Source organism: Myxine glutinosa, chromosome 6 (genome assembly GCF_964187855.1).
Source record: "Myxine glutinosa chromosome 6, kmMyxGlut1.1, whole genome shotgun sequence".
NCBI classification, from domain to species: domain Eukaryota; kingdom Metazoa; phylum Chordata; class Myxini; order Myxiniformes; family Myxinidae; genus Myxine; species Myxine glutinosa.
In genome coordinates, this window is record NC_136266.1 from 132,037,763 (window position 1) to 132,061,859 (window position 24,097).

Here is a 24,097-nt window from a genome sequence, read left to right on the forward strand (position 1 = left end):
CGCACTGTGTCGCACTGTTGACGTTCACGAGACGAGTCTGAGGGCGCGCGGTGCGGCTTGAGGAGAACTCTGGAATAAACAAGATATATCCATTTAAAAAAAATATTTTCGTTCAATTAACGATATCTGCCAAACCACGTGCCCTATCGCAAATTCCAAAAGGTCATTTTAGTAGATTGACATGCTGAACAGATCTGTGAAGTTTCCCCTCGATTGGATCAAAAATGAGGGAGGAGCTCAGTTTCAAATGTTCATGCTTAAAAACGTCATAACTCTGAAACCATGTGACGCATGATGTCATTCTGGCTGACTTTTTTGTTCGTGATGGTTATGCGATTCTGTCTGCAAAGTTTGGCCTCGATCTGTTCAGCCGTTGCAGAGAAAAAGGGGTTTTCGTGTTTTCACGAAAAACAATATGGCGGCCGAACCACGTGACCTGTGACGTCATAATTACCATTAAAATATTCTACAAACCAAGTCCCCCCTACGATGAAAATTTGATCTCAATCGGTCTTATTATTGCAGAGAAAATCTTTTTTAAAGGAAATTAGAACTTAAAATGCCACTGAGTTAAGGATCATCAGAATTATCAGAATTCCCAAAGTTCAAAGTGCCATAACTTTGTCAAAAAATGATCGAAACGTCGTGAAGTTCGAACTTGATCTGTAACTTATCATGAGGAAACCATGTACCAAGTTTGAAATCATTAGCATTAAGAGTTTGGAAAAAAAGTCCGGAAAACTGTTCTTTGCGTGACGGACTGACGGACGGACAGACTGACGGACTGACAGACGGAGGGACGGCGTGCAAACCTATAGTCCCCTCCGGTGTACACCGGTAGGGGACTAATAATAGGTACAGTATTCCTTCCTCTACATTGAATGTAGAGGAAACCTAATTATGGATTTGCAAGTGCTCAAGTAATTTTGCAAACGCCACACAGAGTGAACAGACAGTTGTAGTTTGCAGGACATACAGGGTTGGCCTAGACTTAGGATCAATATGGAGTACCAGATTTTCCTTGGATTTCCCAGAAAAGGATCTTGCATATACAGATTCTGTATGGCCTCCTCATAAATATTACAGGTACCATAATAAGCATTTGCTCCGATGACGGGTTAACGCCTTAAATGTCAGCTTTGCCTTGCATCCCTGGGCAGTTGAAATACCTCGAATAGCATTCTGTTGATTTCATCCATTGTCACAGGCAATAGCTTTATTCAAATCTTGTGATTTTAGATGCGGTTGTACCCCAATTCCATATATTGTCAATATATTTCATTTTTGACCGAAAAAACATTAATGCAATATATTTTGTGAATCTATATCCCAATGTGCCCACATGCAGTATTAAATATACTAACATTGCAATTTTGGGCACATGTGACTTTGTATGAAATGTTTGCACAGACTTTTACCCCAATAACTCATAGCAGGTGTTTATAAGAACATTGCAAACTTTTTGCAAGCAAAACCTGCAATTGTTTTTATTTCCCTCCCACATTAAACATGTTTACATCTGAAACTGCTTGTGGGTATGGCAGCCCTTCAGGTACTTTGGATTTTGTTCAGTTCTCCTTCGTTGCACTTTTGTACATCTGGATAAATGTGGAAAATCAAAATAAACACTGCTAAGCAGTAATAATTCTGGACATATATCTACAAAAGGCAAAGTTTATTTCTCTATTAATTCTTACACAGGTCAAATATGAAATTGCTTCTGGTGAGACAAGAATGTCGAAGTGATAAAAGTAATGGAAACTCTGAAATGAAAATCAACTTCATTTGAACTTGTCATTTCACTCCAAGTATCCAAAATAAATTCACTTTTTGTGGGAAGTTTAAAATGAAAGTTTTCACGATTACAAATGAGTTTTCAGCTCTCAGAGCAAAAAATCCAAGTCTTGAATTCAACATATTTGGTGAATTAATGTATCGTTAATTTTTTTTTTATAACCACATGAAAGCCTAACCTTAAAAAAAAAGGAGTGAAAGCAATGTAGCACCACACAAATAGATTACACAAACAACAATATATGGCTTTCTGTATAAACCCCTTTTCTATTCAAGTTGTTGTGGTTTCAAATGGGCGACATTCGGACCTCTATAATGTCCGAAGTTAATTAGCAACATTAAAAATCAATCAGTTTAGAAGAACATGTAAAACCTCCATGCATCACAATATAGCATCAGAAAAAAAAACAAATCACAAATCATTACTCATTTCATGAATAAAAATGCAAAAAAGATAGAATTTATAATTATTTTTCATTTAAGTAAGGTTCATTATTGTGGCTATAACAATGACATTGTCAAACTAATAGCTAAACCTGCTAGATGCACTAATAAACGAATGCATAAACAGTTCTATTGTATCACAGCACAATCAGACTTGGCCAACTTATTTACTAAGAAGTCTTCTTCACACCAATGGGGAAACAGAAATAAAAACTCCGCTAAAAGGCAACCAGTTCAACATCCCTTCTTTCTCTTCATTGTTTCTCATGTAAACAGACTTTGGTTATCTTGGATGATATAGACTGCCCGTTGTCCAAAAGCGATTTTTTTTGGTATTAACTACATTAGATGAAAAATGTCATGAGACAGAGCCAAATGACGAAAACATTTAAAAAAACAGAATAAAAAAAAAACAAAGTGAATTATATCATTCTGAATGTGATTGGACTGAATGTTTAAGAAATTATATGGAGATCAGAATTTTTTTTGTTAAATTACTTTAAGATGTGGACCATGGACTGTGATCAATTAATATAATTTTGGACCAAGTTCCATAAACTTGCTTATCCAGTTTAGGACATTGGAAACAGGTTGGTAAACTTCCTTTGGTTGGACTGACTGCAATTTTTAAAGGTATTCTTTATGCAGGTTGCAATTTGTTTCATCTTCTCTAGTATGATGAAGTCTTACATATGTTGCATGTTGTGCTTTGGTAACCATGCTTTGCGTCAGTGACAACTTTCCTCTTGCCAAAGTTTCTGCAATAATTAACTCGTCGACCTTTAAATCGCTATTTTGTTAACTACAGCCTCAGTAGATACAGTTATGATTATAGAAACACAATCGTAGTGGTGGAAACATAAGCAGAAGAGAACGTTTAATCTTTTGAGATTTTAGGATCTCGACTCATTCGGTGTTCACTCGGTCTGCGATGTGGATGATGTCATTACATTTGGAAAAATCTGAGATGTTATGTTCCATCACTGAGAGGTGCTAGTAAAAACCAAAAAAAATTGGTGAATTCCAATGAAATGTTGATAACTATAAGGACACGGTACTAATTGCACAAGATTAAGAATTTTTAAAAAGGCAAAGCAAACCAGTTCAAGACACTTCCTTCACGACCCTAACCCAATCCTACTCCTCACCGCTATGTCCCAAAACCTTTGCTCTCTTCAAGCAGATGAGTGACAAAACACAGATCATTGGAAAGTTATTTGAACCTGTTAGAGGCAACAGCAAACTGAGTTACATCAGCTTATTAGATCAAGCCATACTAAAAGTAAAAACAAGGACAGCATGAACTCATTCAACTTGTTAGTTGAACTGACATCTGAGGCCAGAGCGTCGAAAATCAATACTACTTTTTAAAAAAGGCAAAAAAGGCAAGGGACCATATAGTAGAGTAAAAACAACAATGAAAAATTTAATGCAAGATATGTTTATCTCTTGTTGTTGCTAATTGTAAGTTCACTGGAGTATGCAACTGGCAAATGAGTTTGCTTTTTATTAGTCGCTAACTGTAACCAAACAACTGATGCAATGTCACATCACAGTTCATGAAAGTAACATTCATTATGATGCCAAATATTGTACAAGAGATTCAGGAAATGCACTTTCACTGTGGATAAAAGAATTTAGCTCATTTGCTGGTGAAGCAGGTCATAAATTCAAAAAGTCGATAAATGTAGGACAATAAATCCCAGCTCTGACACAAAGCAAATCGGCCTGTAAATTATATGTATTTCAAAAATCCACCTGACGTAGAGGAATGGAACAGGGATATGATTAATTAGCGAATTGACACATCCCCAAGATGAAGCATTCTCCAGGGCAATAACTTTATCAATAAAAACGTAAAAAAAGAAGTATTTCTAAGTTTAAAAAAAAGACATGAACTGTCCTAATTAAACAAAAACAATTATTTACGAGATGAAGAAGAAGAAAAAAAAAAACTACTGAACTTGCACATCAGTTTATAAAGAAAGTTTTTACTTTCTTGACCACCGGGTCTCAAGGTTTGTCAGACATTACGAGTGCTTTTTAGAACTCAAATAACTGATTTGTTAATGTGAAAAATAAAAGAACGATTGCAAAGCAACAAAAATAGTGCTCACACTAAAAACAAAAAACATAAACTTTATCTCAGTTCATCAAGATATTCATACCTCTTCCAGCATAAGGTTTATTCATTGTTCTTTGTTAGATTGCAATCAAATAAAATTGCTTTTGATTGCTGAGAAAGTCACATTGCTTAAGGACACGTGTGTTGATGAACGAAACCTCCACAGTGCAGTCCCATCATTTTAAACACCTTAAGATTTACAACCTTTTTGACATAATGAAAAATATGCTGCACATTTTATTGAGTGAAAAGCAACTGAATGAAGATTTTTTTTACGAGATGGTGTCCTTTGTCGAAGCCACGGTGGTTTCTTGGCAGGTTTCTGACTAACTCCGTAATTTTGTTAGATGCGAGATCCACGTGTTGGCTTGTGAATGAAGGAACACTTTCTTTGGAATATAATTTATATTTGTAATGAATTCGTGTTTATTGGTGTCCTTAATTCCGGCAATCATGTTCTTAGAAAGTCCAATGGTCAGGAAAAATTACTAGTTGGCGCCAGATGCTTGGCATCTTTAGATGGGGGAAAAGGAACAATTGGGATGGGAACAAATCTGTGATCTGAGAACGTGACACCTTGAATCAGCTTGCCAGAAGAGCTTTTGTTCGGTGTAAAATTTGAATAGCATATTAACGACTTTGTAAAGTCACTGCATAAGAAAGTCTGCATATAAAGTACAGTTGGTGTGGTGAAAAATAACCGGGGTTTTTTTTTTTGATATTTTGTCCCCCTTACCACCAAAAACAAACATGTGCAGCATCAGTATTTGTTTTTTGGGGAACCAGAAATGTACAGTAATATGGTCATAGTAACCAAATTTATATTCAGTTGATGCCCCAAAAATATTAAATTTGCCACATTTTTAAGGTAAGAGTGAAATTAAAACAGGAGTAAATGGTCTTCTTCAAAAAAAAATTACAATAACAAAAACCGCAAATGTTGGTCCACTTTCAAAATGGCCTGCAACCATACAAAAAAAATGGGTGTGAAACCAAACAACAACATTATGTGTACCCTGTTATGCTAGATTCTTCCTTCTTTCTTCTCATGAAAGGCAATTTTTCTCATTCTTTGATTTCTTCTTCTGTGACGGCGTCCAAATCGCTGGCGAGCTTCCGTTCTGGATTTTACTTTACGACCTGCAGAAGACATTATGTCTGCATTGAACAGCACTATGTGAGACACTATGTGAACAGCACAGCACTATGTGAACAGCACGTGTGAGAATTTCCCAGAATCCCAAACTGCAGCAGGAGGAAGAAACTAAAGAGGTATTTGGATTACAATTGATTATATTAGACACTGATTTAAACACGATGGCAATCACAGGTGATTAGAGTTTTTCCCCCACATTGTTTATACATTTTTATGAATTTCCAGAAATGTGCCGTGGAGTAGCTATCCACGGTATTCCACAAAACGTAAAATGAAGGAAACATTCCATTTCAGCTGTGATTTTGATTATACCTTGTACGATTTTGATTATACTTAGCTTGATGTGATGGACATTTCAATTAGTAAACAAATAACATTCATAAAAGTCTCAGCCTCATCCATCAAGGCAACATTGAGAGGCCTTCAGGAAATGAAGGAAAACCACCTTCTGGAAAAGGAACGCCTGAAAAAGAGATGATTGCAAAGGCAAGGAATATTAAGTCAATTGATAAAGGTACCTGTTGATAAAGGTGATATATTTTGAAAATTCATGCATCACCATTTCTAAATTATCTACAAAGTTCTCTACAGAGACAAAAATAGTTCAAAAAGATAAATCATTAAAAAAAAAGTTGGTATGATGTAACGTGGCCTGCAAAATGACGTCGCTTTGTGTGTAATAATGAGAAATTACAATGTAAAGGACACAGCTCTCCAATACAAGTAAAGGACATGATGTTGCTATAATTCCCACACAAACACAATCTTTTTCAGCAGCTGCATTCTTCAGGTGTAATATCCCTGGTTAACAGTCTGCCAATTATAGGCCAATCTAATTAAAACAGGAGGCAACACCAGATGGGATTGTGGAGTCCATGACACAGAACAGCAATGGAATCACTTGTAATGAGAACAAAACCATGACAACAACACAGCAAAATAACGAAGGGACCATACTTCTAATTCTCCAAGTTACCACAACAATCATCATGGCCCCCATCAAGGATCCCCCACAGTAGAAAGTATTACCTTGCCTGAAATATCCCCTTTAAAGAAGGAACAAGGGAAATCCTCAGCAAACTGCAAGCATCCCCAATCCTCATTGATGAAGCTCCACACCACAAACTCTATTCATCAACTTCCACCCAATTCTGCTCTCACTATTTCCTTGGCTAACTAAAATGGCACCCTGTTGAAAAGGGACACCACCTCAATAGAGACCATGAACGTATGGGGCTCAACTCTAATCGGACTACCCCACTCAGTGAACTAATCACCATTACAAACCAAACGAGCTGTTTGATCCACAAAATGGCCACATACACAGGCAAGGAAATTTGACAGACAATATGATTATCCATTTCAATGTTACTGATAAAAGAGAAGATTCTCTTGTTCTCTTGTTTTTAAAATAAAGCAACTTATACTCCCTATTAACCCCATATATGGATTTTTATGGCTGTCCCTATTCACCCCGTTTTACGGGTGAATAGGGACAGTCACTAATACAAAAAAAAAAAAATCAAGAAACAATCCTGAGTTTCCAACTTATTGCTAAATTGATCGCTCAGATGGATGCACATAATATGCACCCATAATATAAACCACGGTGCCAATGAAAAAAAATATGGGATAAAAAGTTTCTCCAAACTGTCCCTATTTCTTGATTATTATTTTTTTGTATTAGTGACTGTCCCTATTCACCCGTAAAACGGGGTGAATAGGGACAGCCATAAAAATCCTATTTATTCCTATTTAACCCATATATGGGGTTAATAGGGACTACAAGTTGCTTTTAAAAAAAAACAAGAGAACACTTTCAACCCAAATATCAACAAATCAGTATGGTTATCAATTTTCAGCGAAAAAAGTTTCCGAACTTTTTTTCAGTTTGTGTCCCTATTCACCTTGCTGTCCCTATTCACCCCATTTCACATTAACCATTTTTTCTCTGTATTCCTCACAATTCATCATGAAAACAACATGATGCCCGTAAGCTAGGAGAATAACAATATAAATCAGCACACGCACTACCCATAATACGGCCATTTTCCCCTGCTGACTAACTGTTTAGAGGGAAGACAAAATACCCACAATCCATAACACAAAACGAACAGGTGATTCCCATGGTAATGCCACAGTGGCTGTCTCTACACGTGTGCCTATCTTAGCGCTTGCTCATATTGAGGCATAAGCTGCAAATTCCAATCCACTCTGCAGAACCACTGTCCAAGTGGGTGCTAGTTTCATTCAAGAACTATGGTTTTATTAATAACCATGCAATGATGTGTTTAAATTAAAATGTGTGATGCAGGATGTCAGCAAGAAAATAAAAGTTAATACAAGGGTACAGCTGGTGTGAGTATATATGTATGTGTATGTATGGTATACAGTTGTGGCCAAAATTATTGGCACCATTGCACTTTTTTCAAATAATGCTCAATTTCTTCCAAAAAATTGTTGAAATAATAAAATTATTTTGGTATCCACATTTGTATTTCTTTGGTTTGCAGTGGAACAAAACAAAGAAAGCTGAAAAAAATCACTAAATCTTATTCCACACAGAAATCCTAAAATGGCCCGGACAATATTATTGGCATATTTTAGAAGTTGTTAGAAATAATTTGATTTCAAGCAGGTGATTCTCCTTTACTTTGGAATTGAACTCACCTGTGGTGAGTTACAGGTGCCTGCAATATAAATATCACTCATTCAACCAGTTTGAATAGAGAAAAGGAGTCATTCTGCTGTTTTGTGTCACTGTGTTTACCGCAATGAGCGTGGAGAAATTAAAGAAAACCAGAAAATTGTCTGAGGAGGTCAGACATAAGATTGTAGCCAAGCATGGACAATCTCAAGACTACAAGTCCATCACTAGATACCTTGATGTTCCTGTGTCCACCGTATGCAATGTTCTCAGGAAGTTTAAGGCCCATGGCACTGTAGCCAACCTCCCTGGACGTGGCCGCAAGAGAAAACTTCATAGAAGCTGGAGTGAAGGATTGTTCGAATGGTGGAGAAAGCACCTCGATCAACTGCCAAACAAATTCAAGCTCACCTTCAGACACAAGGTACGATCTGTTGCAAACTCGCACCATCCGTTGCCAACTCAATGAAAGGGGGTTCTATGGTAGAAGACCCAGGAGGACCCCACTGCTGAGAGAGAGAAATAAAAAAGCCCAACTGGAGTTTGCCAAAACACACCTAAACAAGCCAAAATCCTTCTGGGAGAATGTCCTGTGGACAGATGAGACCAAATTAGAGCTTTTTGGTAAAGCACGTCATCTCTATGTTTACAGAAAACAAAATGAAGCCTTCAAAGAAAAGAACATCTTCCCTACAGTCAAACATGGAGGAGGTTCAGCGATGCTGTACTGCCTCTGGCACTGGGTGCCTTGAATGTGTGCATGGCATCATGAAATCAGGAGATTACCAAGGCATTTTGGAGCATAATGTTCAACCCAGTATCAGAAAGCTGGATCTCCTTCGAAAGTCATGGATCTTGCAGCAGGACAATGACCCAAAACACACTTCAAAAAGCACCCAGGAATGGTTCAAGACAAAACGCTGGATTGTTCTGAAGTGGCCAGCTATGAGTGCAGATCTAAATCCCATTGAACACGTGTGGGGAGATCTGAAAACAGCAGTTGGGAGAAGGCATCCTTCAAGTCTGGGAGAACTGGAGCAGTTTGCACAAGAAGAGTGGGCCAAACTGCCTGTAGAGAGGTGTAGGAAGCTCATTCATGGCGAGAGGAAGCGCTTGACTGCTGTTATTTTGTCCAAAGGCTGTGCTACCAAATATTAAGTCTCGGGTGTCAATAATTTTGTCAATGCCATTTCTTTTTATTTTCTGATTTAAAAGGATATATTAAGTTCTGGATAAAAAACAAAGGTTGTGTAATATTAACACTGAAATAAAGAATTGTGGAGACCAAATACTTTTATCAATTTCAACTTATTTTTAGAGAAAATTGTGAGTTATTTGAAAAAAGTGCAAGGGTGCCAATATTTTTGGCTAAGACTGTATATACAGTATATATACAATATACATACAGTATATATATACAGTATATATACTAGATATATACATATATATATATATATATATATATATATATATATATATAATATATATATATATATATATACACATATAAAGACACACACACACCATACATGTATACACATGTATGTATATGATATGATGTAAGATTGGGGTGGTTGGGATGAAGCATTTTTAAAGAAAAAAGAAAAAAGGCACATCCTTATTTGTATATACAGTTGGACCCCGCTATTCGCGGAATCTGCGTGTTCACAGTTGATAAAATGCAACCGAATCTGCGTGCAATGTTTCCCTATTCGTGGAAAAGTGTTCCGTGAATTCGTGTTTTTTTTTCCTATTTGCAGCCGTGCTCCACGAAATCGCGTTTTTTTTTTTTCTTATTCGCGGCCGTGTTCCGCAAATTCGCGGATTTTCAGGGGCGCAATTATTTATTTTTTTCACAAGCCATTACCTTGACACATTTATAAAACCCATCTTTCACCAGCCATGTATAAAGCAGCTGGACATATGCAATAAAACATCTACGAGCCGCGAGCATGACCTGCTTATACATTCACTGCTGTGTGCTCGCGTTTTCATGGCTTTTACAGCCGCAAATTTTAGCCAGACTATAATGGAGAGCTTCATGGGATGTTCTGCCAGCTACGAAAACAAGTCAGCCCAGCGAATTATAGAATGCAAATACTTCATTAAACCGATTACAATTTGCAATTTATGGTAAAGTATCATCAGAGATCTTACACAATGAAAACGCTTCGGGGGATGTTCCATCAGCTACGAAAATATGTCAACCCCACAAATTATAGAATGCAAATGCTTCATTAAATCTATTATTGAAATTAGCAAATAGGCTCAATACGGCATCATCTGATAACATTCCCCACAAAAAATGGGCAGAGTATTCACACCTTCGGCAGATACCCACAATGCTCGCATTCCTACATATACAGACCGTGTCCTCGATCTCGATCATTGTTCTCATCCCGTTGCTTTGACCTGCGTTTTTGACTCTAGCTCTGCTCATCGTTCAATCATGGTTCACAAGCGCAAGACCAGTGCCGGAAATGCACCAACTACCAAGAGGCAGAAGAAAGTGATGAGCCCGAGCCAGAAAGTGGAGCGCCTCGACCGGCTTTCAAGAGGAGAGAGTGCAGCCTATGTGAGCAGGCATTATGGCGTCAACGAATCCACCATTGGCTACATACAGAAGAAGAAGGCAATTCATGAGAGAGTTTCAGCGAGCACTGTTTTGAGTGCGAAGGTAGTCACCCATGTCCGGAATGTCGACATGGAAAGGATGGAGAAGACTTTCAGAATATGGATCGAGAACAACACGCAGACGAAGGACTTCATGCTGAAAACCATGATGCTGAACCTTTCCATAAACCCGCTCACCGAGGATGAGTTGGAGGCCATTCCAAAGGTTTCCCAGGAGGAGGAGGAGGCAGGCATTGAGGAAGAGGTGCCGAGGTCGAACCTCACAGTCCAGTTCCTGGGTGAATTGCTGCAGGACATGCTGACATTTGCGGACAGGGTGCAAGATGCTGACCCAGTTGTGGAGAGGTACCTCAAGTTCAAGAGGGCTTGAATGATGTGCTGCTCACGTTCAAAGAGCCACATCAAAATGGTGGGCAATCTGTCAGGCAGCTCCCCATTACTCATTTATTCAGCCCTGCTCCCAACACCTCAAGACCATCAACACCCTCTCCTGCCTTCCTCTCAGCATCCTCACCAGCATTCTCACCAGCATTCTCACCAGCGTCCTCACCTTCCCCTACCTCTCCTGGCACTCCCTTAGTGCATGATTTTGTTGCACCATCATTTGGATCACCCTCAAAGTTCAAGAAATTAATGGGGTTTTAATTCATCACCATCGTCATCATTTGAAAGTTGCGTGTGTTTGTAAAATAAAAATTGTAAACGGTACATGATGGTGTTGTGTTTTTTTTACTTTCACGGCACGGTATGGGAAGCACTTTTAATAAACTGTAAGTGCATTCCTTCAGTAAATTGGAAATGGAACCTGGTGTTGTCGTTTTTTATTTATTTGTAAGCATTTTTTGTGAAACTGTAATCATGTGCATTTGTGGTCGAAAACATTTTAAACTTAAAAAAAATTCCTCTATGAATCAGGAACCACCAGGAGCCTATAACATATCCCTCTTGAAACAATGCCGCGACGTACATTCGAGAGATTTTCATTGACCATCGCGGATTATCGTCACATTCGCGGTTTGGACCTCTCTATTCATGGAGTTTTGTGACTCAGGAACCTATCCCCCCTTCTTCCATTGAAACAATGCTCCGCTAATCGCGATTTTGCAACTGGCAGATTTTCTAGGAACATTCCACAGTTCTGTTAGTGGAATGTTCCTAGACACTTTGTAATGGCCTGCGAATAGCCGGGTCCTATTATATATATATATATATATATATATATATATATATATATATGTATATATATATACATATATATATACATATATACATACATACATATATATATATATATATATATATATATATATACATATATATACACACATACACACACACACACACACACACACACACACACACACACACACACACACACACACTACTAAGTTTGGGTTATATCCACTTTTGTGGTGCTATTCCCAAATAAAAAATTGTGGAAAGTTAGAATTGTGCAATATAGGTAGATAATAATTTCCTATTTAATATCACAGTTATCTGTGCAGTTATCACAAAATCACAGATGCAGTTATCTAAAGTATATAAAATAAATCAGGAAATTAAATTTTTTAAAATATATTATCACGTGCTCGTAATATCCACTTACGACAAAGAAAAAATACAGGAAACAGTTTGAGGATTTTTGCACATTAAATATAAAAAAAATATTGAAGTAATAAACGCCAGTTACTTTCATGTGATTTCAAGTACCCGAAATAAAAGTTGCAAATTAGTGAATATGTGAAATTCGTTTTCATCAGCTTGTTCCTTGCTTGAAAGTTTATGAGTGGGTTCAGAATGCCGACAAGGAAGAAACTTTTAACAGAACACTGTGTGAAGATCCAAACTCTGAGAAGCAGGGCACACTATGAAGAAAATAACAAAAAAGCTGAAGATCTCCTACAATGTTGTGAGGTACACTTTGTCATGCCTGAAAGAAACTTGCTTGGTACAAAGACAAGAAAACGTCAGGAAGAACCTCCCGAAGACAAGACAAGCACTTGTGGTTGTTCAGCTTACGCGATAGAAGGAAAATCAAGACAGCAGCCGACAAGTGAAATGAGAGCAGCACTGAACATTAACCATCTCATCTACTACTGTGTGCAGAAAACTAATTACAGCAGGCCTCCATGGCAAAGTTGCAGCAAAGAAACCAACACTGAGTCCACAGAATAAGGTGAAAAGACCTAAATTTTCGAGGTAACACCAAGATCTGGTGACTGAACAATGGAATCGGGTTCTCTGGTCGATGAATCAAAATTTTAAGTTTTTGGATTTAAGGGGCACCAGATCGTACGCCGAAGACTTGGAGAACATTACAACACGCAATGTTTGCAGCCTATTGTTAAACACGGGGGAAGCTCTGTGACTGCCTGAGTTTGTATCTCAGCTTTTGGTGCAGGAAAAATTGTTAAAATCAATGAGACACCAACAAAAGAGAAGTACAAGCAGATACTGCAGCACCATGCAGTTCCTCGTGGAAATTGTTCAATCAGAAGAGGCTTCATTTTCCAACAATAGATGATCCAAAACACACTTCCAATATAGTGAAACAGTATTTGGAGAACATGGTTTCACTTGTAGTGCTGAAAGTGTTAGAATGGCCACCCAGAGTCCGGACATGAGTTACATCGTGGCCATATGGGATTACCTGGAAATAGAGAAGAACCCAACGAACCTAACAGAACTGTGGAATGTAATTCAGGATATTTGGCACAATACTCCTGTAGGAGTGCTTCAGTCCAATAAAGGAAGCATGGGTAAAAGAGTGATGGCACTCAAGAAGGCCAAGGGGGGCCACACAATGTATTTATGTGCATTTATAAATGCTGTTAATCTTATAAATAATTTCAAGTGTTTGTTTGTATGTCTGTCATTTGTTTGTTTGTTACTCTTTTACTGCTTAACTGTAGAACCTAGAGGCCCCAAATTTCAGGGTTATGTACTTCAGAATCTGGGCAACGTTTTAAGCTACCACACATTGGCCATGAAGGCTATTTTGGAACCACCAAAGATGAATAAAATGTACATTGAGGGTCAGGCAGTGCTGCAGTGGGTCTACAAGCAAAAGGTAACCACCATAAGGCCAATAATTCCATAGCTTTTCAATGTCCAACACATCCTGAAACCCCCGCAGGGGAAATCCTCTCCAAGAAGTTCTGTCACTCAAGCTTTTGGGTCTCACTATCTGCCATGATCTTTCCTGGGAAAAACACATTTCCAAGCTGGCCCCCAAAGCCCGTCGCCGACTGGGCATCCTCCGTCGTGCAAAGTCCTTCCTTGGCACACCTGAGCTCATCATCACATACAAGGCTTTCATCCACAGCTCAATGGAATACTGTTCTCCCCTCTGGGCCGGTGCTCCAGCTCATACCTAGCTCGGCTTCACGCTGTTGAAACCAAAGCTTTCAGAATCATTGGAATCTCCCGCGATGAAGCTAACTCCAAGGGCCTTTCACTCACTCACCGCAGGCAGGTAGGTGGGCTTTCTGTCTTCCACCGACTCCTCTCTGGCCTTGCTCCCCCAGCTCTCTCTGTGCTCTGTCCCCCAAATATTCCTACAGATTGCACAAGATCTGCCTGCAACCCTCTTATGGTTAAACTGCCAAAATCAAGACTCTCTGCTCACCTTCACTCTTTCATTCCTCTTTTCTCCCGCCTCTGGAACAAACTCTCTCACTCTCTTCAATCCCACTCCTCCCTCCAGGTCTTTAAAACAGCTGTTCACCACCATCTCTTATCTTCCCCCATCCAATGAAATTCCAACTTCTTTCCTGGAAGTCCTGGCAGTGTCCATATGTTTTATACCTCTCCCACCGCCCCCTTCCCATGCCCCCCCCCCCCCAAAGCCCTCGCCCTCTCTCAGATCTCTCGATGTCTCCATGTCTCTCGGTCCCTGCTCTCAAATGTTGTGTTTGTGTCCTTCCCCCTCTCTCCCCATCTTGTCTACCGCTCCTGATGTTATATGTTTTATGTGTCGGTTTGTCTTTCTGTGTGATTAATGTTCGCTCTTTCACGAGCCTCGATCTTGTATACAAAAAAAAAAAAAAAAAAAAATCCAAAACCTTGATCTTTTCTACCCCCATTAATTCACCCCAGATCCAGTTTTTTGAAATACCGACTTCTTTCCTGGAAGTCCTTGCAGTGTCCTTGTGTTTTGTACTACTCCACCCCCCCTTCCCATGCCTCCTCCCCCCAGGCCCTCTCCCTCCCACAGATCTCCCGATGTCCCTGCTCTCAAATGTTGTGTTTGTGTGATTCCCCCTCTCTCCCCAACTTGTATACTGCTCCCCTTGTTGTATGTTTTATGTGTCTGTTGGATTTTTTGTGGAATTAATGTTAGCTCTTTCACGAGCCTCAATCCTGTATCCAAAAAATAAAAGCTTACCTGGAAAGGCAGCATCAGGTACACCCCCGCCTCGCCTAATTTACAATAATAAACACATACTGTATGAATGTTATCACTGACAATGTGATGAATTTACCCTAATGGATGAATAACATTGGTATAACCCAAACGTTTGTTTGCACAGAACTGTGTGTGTGTGTGTGTGTGTGTGTGTGTGTGTGTGTGTGTGTGTATATATATATATATATATATATATATATATATATATATATATATATATATATATATATATATATATATCTATATATATATATATATATATATATATATATATATATATATATATATATAGATATATATATATATATATATATATATATATATATATATATATATATATATACACACACATATATACAGTCACGTGAAAAAGTAAGTCCACCCCCATGTAAAGTTTTGACTTTTTCAACATATTTCAATATACAGCTATTTGATCTCTTCATTTCAACAATATTGATAGATAACTGTGATATAACATAACAAATATCATGAAACATTTACATTTTGTCGTCCATTGTATAATTTAAATAAACATAAATGCAAATTTCGCATGTGGAAAAAGTAAGTACACCCTTGGCTCTAATAGGTGGTATTGCCCCCTTTGGCAGAAACAACCTCAAGTAGGCGTTTCTTATAACTGTCTACCAGTCTCTGACATTGACTGTGAGAAATTTTTGCCAACTCCTCCATGCAGAATTATTTCAGCTGTGCGATGTTTGAGGGGTTCCTTGCATGCACAGCTCGTTTCAAATCCCCTCACAACATCTCGATGGGATTTAGATCCGGGCATTGACTTGGCCATTCCAGAACCCTCCATTTCTTTCTTTTCAGCCATTCCTTGGTGGATTAACTGGTATGTTTAGGGTCATTGTTATGTTGCAAGGTGCACCTTCGGTTGAGCTTCAACTTCGGACAGATGGCCTCACATTATCTGCACGCACCCTCTGGTACAATGAAGAATTCATTGTGGATTCTATGATGGTTGTTTGGAGATCTTTTTAAATCCCTTCCCAGACTCGTAGGCATCTATAACCTTCTTTCTGAAGGCCTCAGAGAGCTCTTTTGATCTAGGCATGGTGACGCCACACACTTCAACAACAAAGAACAAACCAAACTAAATGTCTGAGGTTGAAATAAGACAGGTTCCTCCAAGATGCTCTCTAACGATGGTCTAATCATTTGCACCTGAGCTGGTGCACCTTTTTTTTCTTCTTTTTTTTTTGTATACAAGATCGAGGCTCGTGAAAGAGCTAACATTAATCACACAAAAAGACAAACCGACACACAAAACACAAAAAACAAGGGGAGCGGCAGACAAGATGGGGAGAGAGGGGGAAGGACACAAAAGAGAGGGGGAAGAGGGGGAAGGACACAAACACAACATTTGAGAGCAGGGACATCGGGAGGACTTGGGGGGAGGTGGGAGAGGATTAAAACATATGAACACTGCAAGGACTCTGGGGTGAATTACCGGGGGTAGAAAAGATCAAGGTTTTCGATGGGGGACGATAAGAGATGGTGGTGAACAGCTGTTTTAAAGACCTGGAGGGAGGAGTGGGATTGAAGGGAGTGGGGGAGTTTGTTCCAGAGGCGGGAGAAAAGGGGAATGAAAGAGTGAAGGTGAGCAGAGAGCCTAGACTTTGGCAGTTTAACCAGAAGAGGGTTGCAGGCAGATCTTGTGCGACCTGAAGGAATATTGGGGTGGACAGAGCACAGAGAGAGCTGGGGGAGCAAGGCCGGAGAGGAGTCGGTAGAAGACAGAAAGACCACCAACCTGCCTGCGGTGAGTGAGTGAAAGGCCCTCGGCGTTGACTACATCGCAGGAGATTCCAATGATTCTGAAAGCTTTGCTGATTCTAATTTTAGGTATTTGAAGTAGTGATAAATGTAGGGGTGTACTTACTTTTTCCACATGCGAAATTTGCATTTATGTTTATTTAAATTATACAATGGACTACAAAATGTAAATGTTTCATGATATTTGTTATGTTATATCACAGTTATCTATCAATATTGTTGAAATGAAGATCAAATAGCTGCAAGTTGAAATATGTTGAAAAAGTCAAAACTTTACATGGGGTGTACTTACTTTTTCACGTGACTGTATATGTATATATATACACACACACATATATACATATACACACACACACACACACACACACACACACACACACACACACACACACACACACACACACACACACACACACACACACACACACACACACACACACACACACACACACACACACACACACACACACACACACACACACACACACACACAATTTGTTATTGTAATTAAGGGGAATAAGAAAGTAGCTGAGCGCACCTTCAACATCCTTCACACATAACCCATCTCTGTCATCAATGAATACTTGACTGAAATATATTTAAGAATTTATTCTGCTGGCTGCATCATTACCGAGGCAAGATTGTGCCATGCCGTTGAGATCTACTGCCCAGATTTTGGCACTGTTTTGGCAAAATAATTAGGAATTTTGGCAATGTTTTGATAGCTTACATGGAATAAACTATAATGTTTGCGGAAAGTAAACTGCATTTGACACATATCGTGATGATAAACAGCTTCAATACAATTCAATTATGCAATAAGTTTGGGAAAGATTGGGCGCAACATACATAACTTATGATCTTGTTTCAGATTACATTGGTGACCTGTGCAGTGAGGTTTGAGAACCAAACACTAAAAAGACAGTTACCTGGCCTGTAGTTTACTGGTTTCCGATGAAAAAGGTGTTCACCGTTGATTTTGTGGAACCAACCGAGCCTGTGTGGATGAAATTAGCTCACAGCACTGCTGGCCAAGGAGGGCACAGCAAAATGGCTGTGGCCTTTGTTCTTAATCAGGAAGAAAGGATGACAAGAGCATCCTTGTGCCATGTGATTAAGTGTCAATGCAAAGCGAGCGGGTGTGGGTTAATTTGCAATATTAAATACCCTCCAGCTCACACCAGAAATAAAAAAAATGCAAAAGAATTGATTTATTTTCTGTGGCAACAGACTGCATCCTTCATCATTCCAAGTCATTCCTTGATAAATCTGAACTACTTACAGCCAAACAAAGGCCTTTGTCCAACTGTTCATAGTTCAATGGAGGACAACTCTTCCCTCTGAGCTGGAGATGCGGTCATACATCTGCCTTTTCTAGATTCTGTGGCATCTCAGTCTCAGTATTTTTGGCTCACATTTATTGGCACCCCCACGTCACATCTGAGTGGTGCATTGAAGCTCGCACATCGCAGACAGTTTGGTGTCCTCGCTGTTATTTTACCACCTTTCCTCCAGTCCAGATCCTTCTGCTCTCTCAGCCCACCGACCCTCCACAGCTCATCCACGATCGCACGCGTTCTTCCATTAACCTTGTCCTGGATACACTCGGTGTCCTGGTTATATTCACATAATCCAGGCTTACTGCAATCTGAACAACATTGTTCATCTCTTTGCCAGTTTGTTGAACTACCTTCAGGATGTGGTTCAATTTTGCTGTTCTCTCCAAGGCTTCAAAGCCAACAGTGCACCACCACCTCTACCCACAATATGTAATACCCCATTGACCCTACCTCACTCAACCTTCTTATTTGTAGGCGACTATATTTTCTCCCCTCTTATCTCTCCTCTTTTCCTGTTCATTCTTTCCCTTGCTTTTTCTGTCCAACTCCAGTCCCACTGCCATACTAGTCCATTGCCTTCACCATCTGTTACCGCAGGATGAGCCAGGATGTTGTATAAAAAATAGAGTTGCAGCGGTGGATTGATACACAAGGTCGAAACTATTTGACACACCTGGTGCCTGTCGAAGTCCAGCTTGTTGTCGAAACTTCGGAACAAACAGAAATCTTGCCAAAACCTTTGCTCAAATTTGTGTCGTCTCCGTTTAAGATTTCATTATCTATCGCTTTTCCGAAATACAGTTTCTATCTCTCTCGTCTCATTACATACACGATAAACGCCTTTCCAGTACCTGTACAAATATAATCTGGTGTGTTTGAAACACCCCAAACTGTTGAATATTTACGTGCAGTCATTTGAATTAATTTTTAACGTGTTCAAAAGCAATATTTTAGATTTTTTTTCTCGCATCAGAGCTCGTGGAGGAGGGCTGAGCAATTCAGCAGCAAAAAGCAGAATGAGTGATTAATGCAAGGCATTCGCAAGGCAAAGCTCAGGAAATTAATGGACAAAGGGTGAGAGCTGCGGCATGGAAAATGTCAGGTATTCGAGATAAAAAAAAAAACCCCTCATTTAAGAAACCACTCCATTAGAAAATGTCATTGTCAAAAGTTCTTTTGATAGGAAGAGCATCCTGTGAAACAGTTAAGGTTTTGGATAAAGGTGAGAAGATAAACGGAAATATAGAGAGAAGAGATTATATGGATAGAACCTTACTGGTAGCAAGCTTTGAGGCACTCAAACTGCGAGGTAAAGCGGTTGTAGTTTCCTCCGCAGCCGCTGTACCAAAACTTGCCACATTGGCGCAACACTGGATTGTAGTACCACTTGAGCAGTAGCTGTTGGCATGGGCCCTCGACCGGTTTCTCCTGACAGATCTCTGTCAAGTACCAAGCACAATGTTACACATTCACACGAGCATTGTAACCATGTACGGTGCCTTCAGAAAGTACCCGCACCCCTTGACTTTCTTCACATTTTGTTGCTACTGCCTGAATTTAAAATTGTTTGACTTGAGATTTTTTTTGTCACTGATCTACACATAATAACCCATAATGTCAAAGTGAAATCTTTTCACAGAATTTTTTAGAAAATAATTTGAAATGAAAAGCTGAAATGTCTTGAGTCAATAAGTATTCAACCCCTTTGCTATGACACTCCAAATTAAGCTCAGGTGCATCCAATTTCCTTTGATCATCCTTGAGATGTCTCTACAACCTCGAATCCAACGTTGGCAAATTCAATTGATTGGACATGATTTAGAAAGAAACACACCTTGCTATACAAGGTCCAACAGTTGGCAGTGCACGTCAGAGCAGAAACTGTACCACAAAGCCCAAGGAACTGTCCATATAACTCCAAGATAGAATTGTGATGAGGCATAGATGTGCGGAAGGGTATAAAACAATTTCTCGTTTTGAAAGTTCCAACAGCACAGTTAGCTCCATCATTAGGAAATAGAAAGAACATTGAACTAGCCACACTCTTCTTAGACCTGGCTGTCCTACCAAACTGAGCAACCGGGCAAGAAGAACCTTGGCCATGAAATTAAGTGACCAAGAACCCAATGCCCACTCTGACAGAACGACAGAGTTTCTTGGCTGAGATTGGAGAACCTGCTGGAGGGAAAACAATCTCTGCAGCACTTCACAAATCTAGGCTTTATGAGAGAGTGGCCAAAAGGAAGCCATTTCTGAGAAAAAGGCACATGACCGCACACCTGGAGTTTGCAAAAACCGACGTGAAAGACTCTGAGTGCATGAGGCAAAAGATTCTGTGGTCTAATGAGACAAGAGTTGAACACTTTAGCCTAAATGCAAAGCGCTATGTCAGGCGGAAACCGAGCACAGCTCATCACCAATGTAGCATCATCCCTACCGTGAAGCATGGTGGTGGCAGCATCATGCTATGGGGATGCTTTTCAGCGGCAGGGACTGGGAGACTTGTAAGAATAGAGGGAACAATGAATGGAGCTAAATAAAGGCAAATCCTTGAAGAGAACCTGTTTCAGATTGCAAAAGACCTCAGACTGTGGCGAAGATTTACGTTCCAACAGGACAATGACCCCAAGCATACAGGGAAAGCAACACTGGAATGGCTCCAGAACAAGAACGTGAACATCCTTGAGTTGCCCAGCCAAAGCCCAGACTTGAATCCCATTGAGAATCTGTGGAAAGACTTTAAGATTGCTGTTCATTGACGCTCCCTATCCAACTTGACAGAGCTTGAGCCAATCTGCAAGGAAGAAAGGGAGAAACTCCCCAAATCCAGATGCGCAAAGTTGATACAGACATACCCAAGAAGTCTCGAAGCTGTAATCACTGCCAAAGGTGCTTCTATGAAGTATTGATTCAAGGAGCTGAATACTTATGTAAAGTACATATTTTTGTATTTCATTTTTCATTATTTTGTAAAAATTTCTAAAAAAATTAATTCCACATTGACATTATGGGGTATTATGTGTAGGTGAGTGACAAAAAAAAAATCTCAATTTCAGGCTGTAACACAACAAAATGTGAGTCAAAGGGTGTGAATAGTTTATGAAGGCACTGTATAACTCATTTTGTAACTCCAATGTGATTTCTGTTTAATAAGACACATCCATTTATATTGTTGAAGGACTAAACAGAAACCTTTATGAAAGAGGAGAGGCACAAAATGTTTTGATGTCATAACTGCCTGAAGAAAGTGACATGATAATAATAATAATAATAATAATTAATAATAATGATAATTGCATTATCATTATTGTTATAATTAGTTATTTTCTTAAACTCTTATGGATTCAAAAGTCCTTATTCTTACCACAAAAGGGCAATTAAGGACAGAGTTAAAAAATAAGGAATATATTCTAATATTTACCTTTTTTAAATGCAGGACTGTGCCATGGAATGGAACTGTAAAAAAGATAAACATTAGGCAGGAAAACTCTTCCCTCTTTCATTGGTCAAAAGTGGATAAGTATATGGTGAAGGGAAACGTTCATAGGAGTAAAAATTTAGTCATGTCCGGAATCAACCCAAACTACACAGCCCAAAGGTATGTGCACTACCTCCGCTGAGCATCAAGTAATTGGTACTGAGCATCAAGTCAGTACCACACAAGGCAAAGGTTATGAGAATGACGAGCAGTAGCTTGGTCACATAGACAGGGACACTCCCGGAAAACAAAACGAGAGAGTTGGCATTGGTTCTGCTATACGGAACCAATCGACATCACGGCCAACATCATTCAATCACGAGCATGCACCGATGAGGAGTGAAAATGGGCCTTTTCAAACAAAATGGAGGCTTTTAAACAAATGTTAATGCAGTAGAGCACTCATGGTCATTTAACTCGTTTTATTCAATGCAAAGTAGATGATAGTTACCATTCTATCCACACACAAAGCTAGTCGAATAAAAAAACAAACATCGAGTCAGTGTTTTAAGACTTATGTGAAGGCGAAACTTCAAATGATATTAAATTGATTACAAAAAGTCCGATAGACGATGGAAATTATGTTTTTACCTTTCATCGTTCTGCCTTGAGTCTTTGAGACGTGCACTTATTTCACGACACTTTGGGGCCAATGCCTTCTTCGGGTAATTAAACAGTTCCACTGTTAAGAAGGAGGGTGGAAAAATAGAACACCTGCTTATCCATTCATTAATTTTTGTTTAAAATAATCAGGTGTAATATGAACTATCACCTCAATAAAGATAATGGCAATATTATCACATGATGCAACTTCCTGCATTGCACTGGTAATGCTTTGATTGCCTTTTGATAAAATGTTTGTTCTGCTAATTGGAACAATAGCGAGCAGGTAGAGAGTGTAGCGATAGATCATATTTAGCAAATAACAATAACGATATTATTCTTTGGAAACAGCATATCTGCATCTGTTCCCTGTGCTTTAAGTGATTAAAGAGCAAACAAGTACAGATACATTCAAAGTACACCGCCCCCATGCCAAATAAATAAACAAGATCCTCCAGCGCGGCTTTGCCGGGGAGCCTGGGACGCCCGGTGATACCGCCATGCAGCACATAGAGACGGTATTGGGAGGGAGAGGTGTACAATAATTCATTGATTAATTGCATTATTAAAATCAATAAACAGTAATCGTAAAATAATTTCTTCATCAATTGGCTAATAGCATACCTAAACCACCAGTGCTTCATCCGAAGATGTAACTTTTTAAAAATTAATTAAACAAGTCATGAATCGAGAAAATCAAATAATTAACGAAATGATTGACTAATCAATAAATAATTTATCGATCAATTGATAAATCAATAAATCAAAAATATCCTTTATAGTCACATCACTTGGTCACTGTCATATCTGAATATCAGCTTCCCAGCTCAAAAGGTTCCTGAGATAATGCCCAGATGAGAAAGAAAATAAATAAGTACATAATTAATCGATAATAATTAAGTAACTCATCAATTAATTGATTAATAAAAAATACAATTTTTGACAAAGGACTTGCTCACTGTTGTGCCAAAATTTCAGCTTCCTAGCTCAAAGGATGGCTGAGATATCGCCCGGACAAACAAACAAGAAATCGGAGTGAAAACTGAGTACTCCTTTTCAGCACGCGTCATCGTCAACATGCAGCGCGTGGAGATGAAATAGGAAAGGAGTGGTGTACAATATATTTTCATAAATGCATAGTGTGTGATTTATTTATATCTTTCCTTTCATAAAATCTGCATGAAGCGGCCACTTATACCAAGACAAAAAAAAAATTAAGGCACGGTGCAGGTTTTCCTGTATGAACCCCTGATTGCACAGTCTTGTGCACTGGAACTGGCATAACTGAAACATCAAGCTGGTAAACTTGTCAAGGATGTCTATCCAGACTCATTCCTAGACCAGCAGTGATTCTCTTTCTAGGCTACATTAAGGCCCATGTACAGTTCATCACATGCTGTAACACTAGAACAAAAGCCACTTACGATCGAGGGCGGTGAGGAAGGTGCGGAAGTGAAGTGTGAGGTAATCATTATTGCCAGGGTTCATCAAAGGTACAATATGGAACTCGGTTGGATCGCTGGCCACCACCATCATTTCTGACACATTAGCTCTAGGACCCAGGCCAACGACGAACACTGCCACACCTGAGCGGCAAGGAGCAAGAAGAAGAATTATTTAACCACTGATAAAAGTAATGGTATGAATATTCCAAAAGTATTTGCAATAGTT

At 39.1% G+C, this 24,097-nt stretch overlaps 1 protein-coding gene across 1 annotated transcript in view; it reads right to left on the reverse strand.

The window, feature by feature from the left end:
• Positions 1-5,080: 5,080 nt before the first annotated feature.
• The window catches only part of LOC137429452 (uncharacterized), a 397,376-nt gene continuing 378,359 nt past the window's right edge, over positions 5,081-24,097 (reverse strand). Inside the window, 6 exon segments of the mRNA XM_078781072.1 lie at positions 5,081-5,503; positions 17,935-18,002; positions 19,622-19,784; positions 21,767-21,801; positions 22,415-22,505; positions 23,851-24,012. Of these exon segments, the coding sequence (XP_078637198.1) occupies positions 5,388-5,503; positions 17,935-18,002; positions 19,622-19,784; positions 21,767-21,801; positions 22,415-22,505; positions 23,851-24,012 (635 nt within the window). The 3' untranslated portion in view covers positions 5,081-5,387.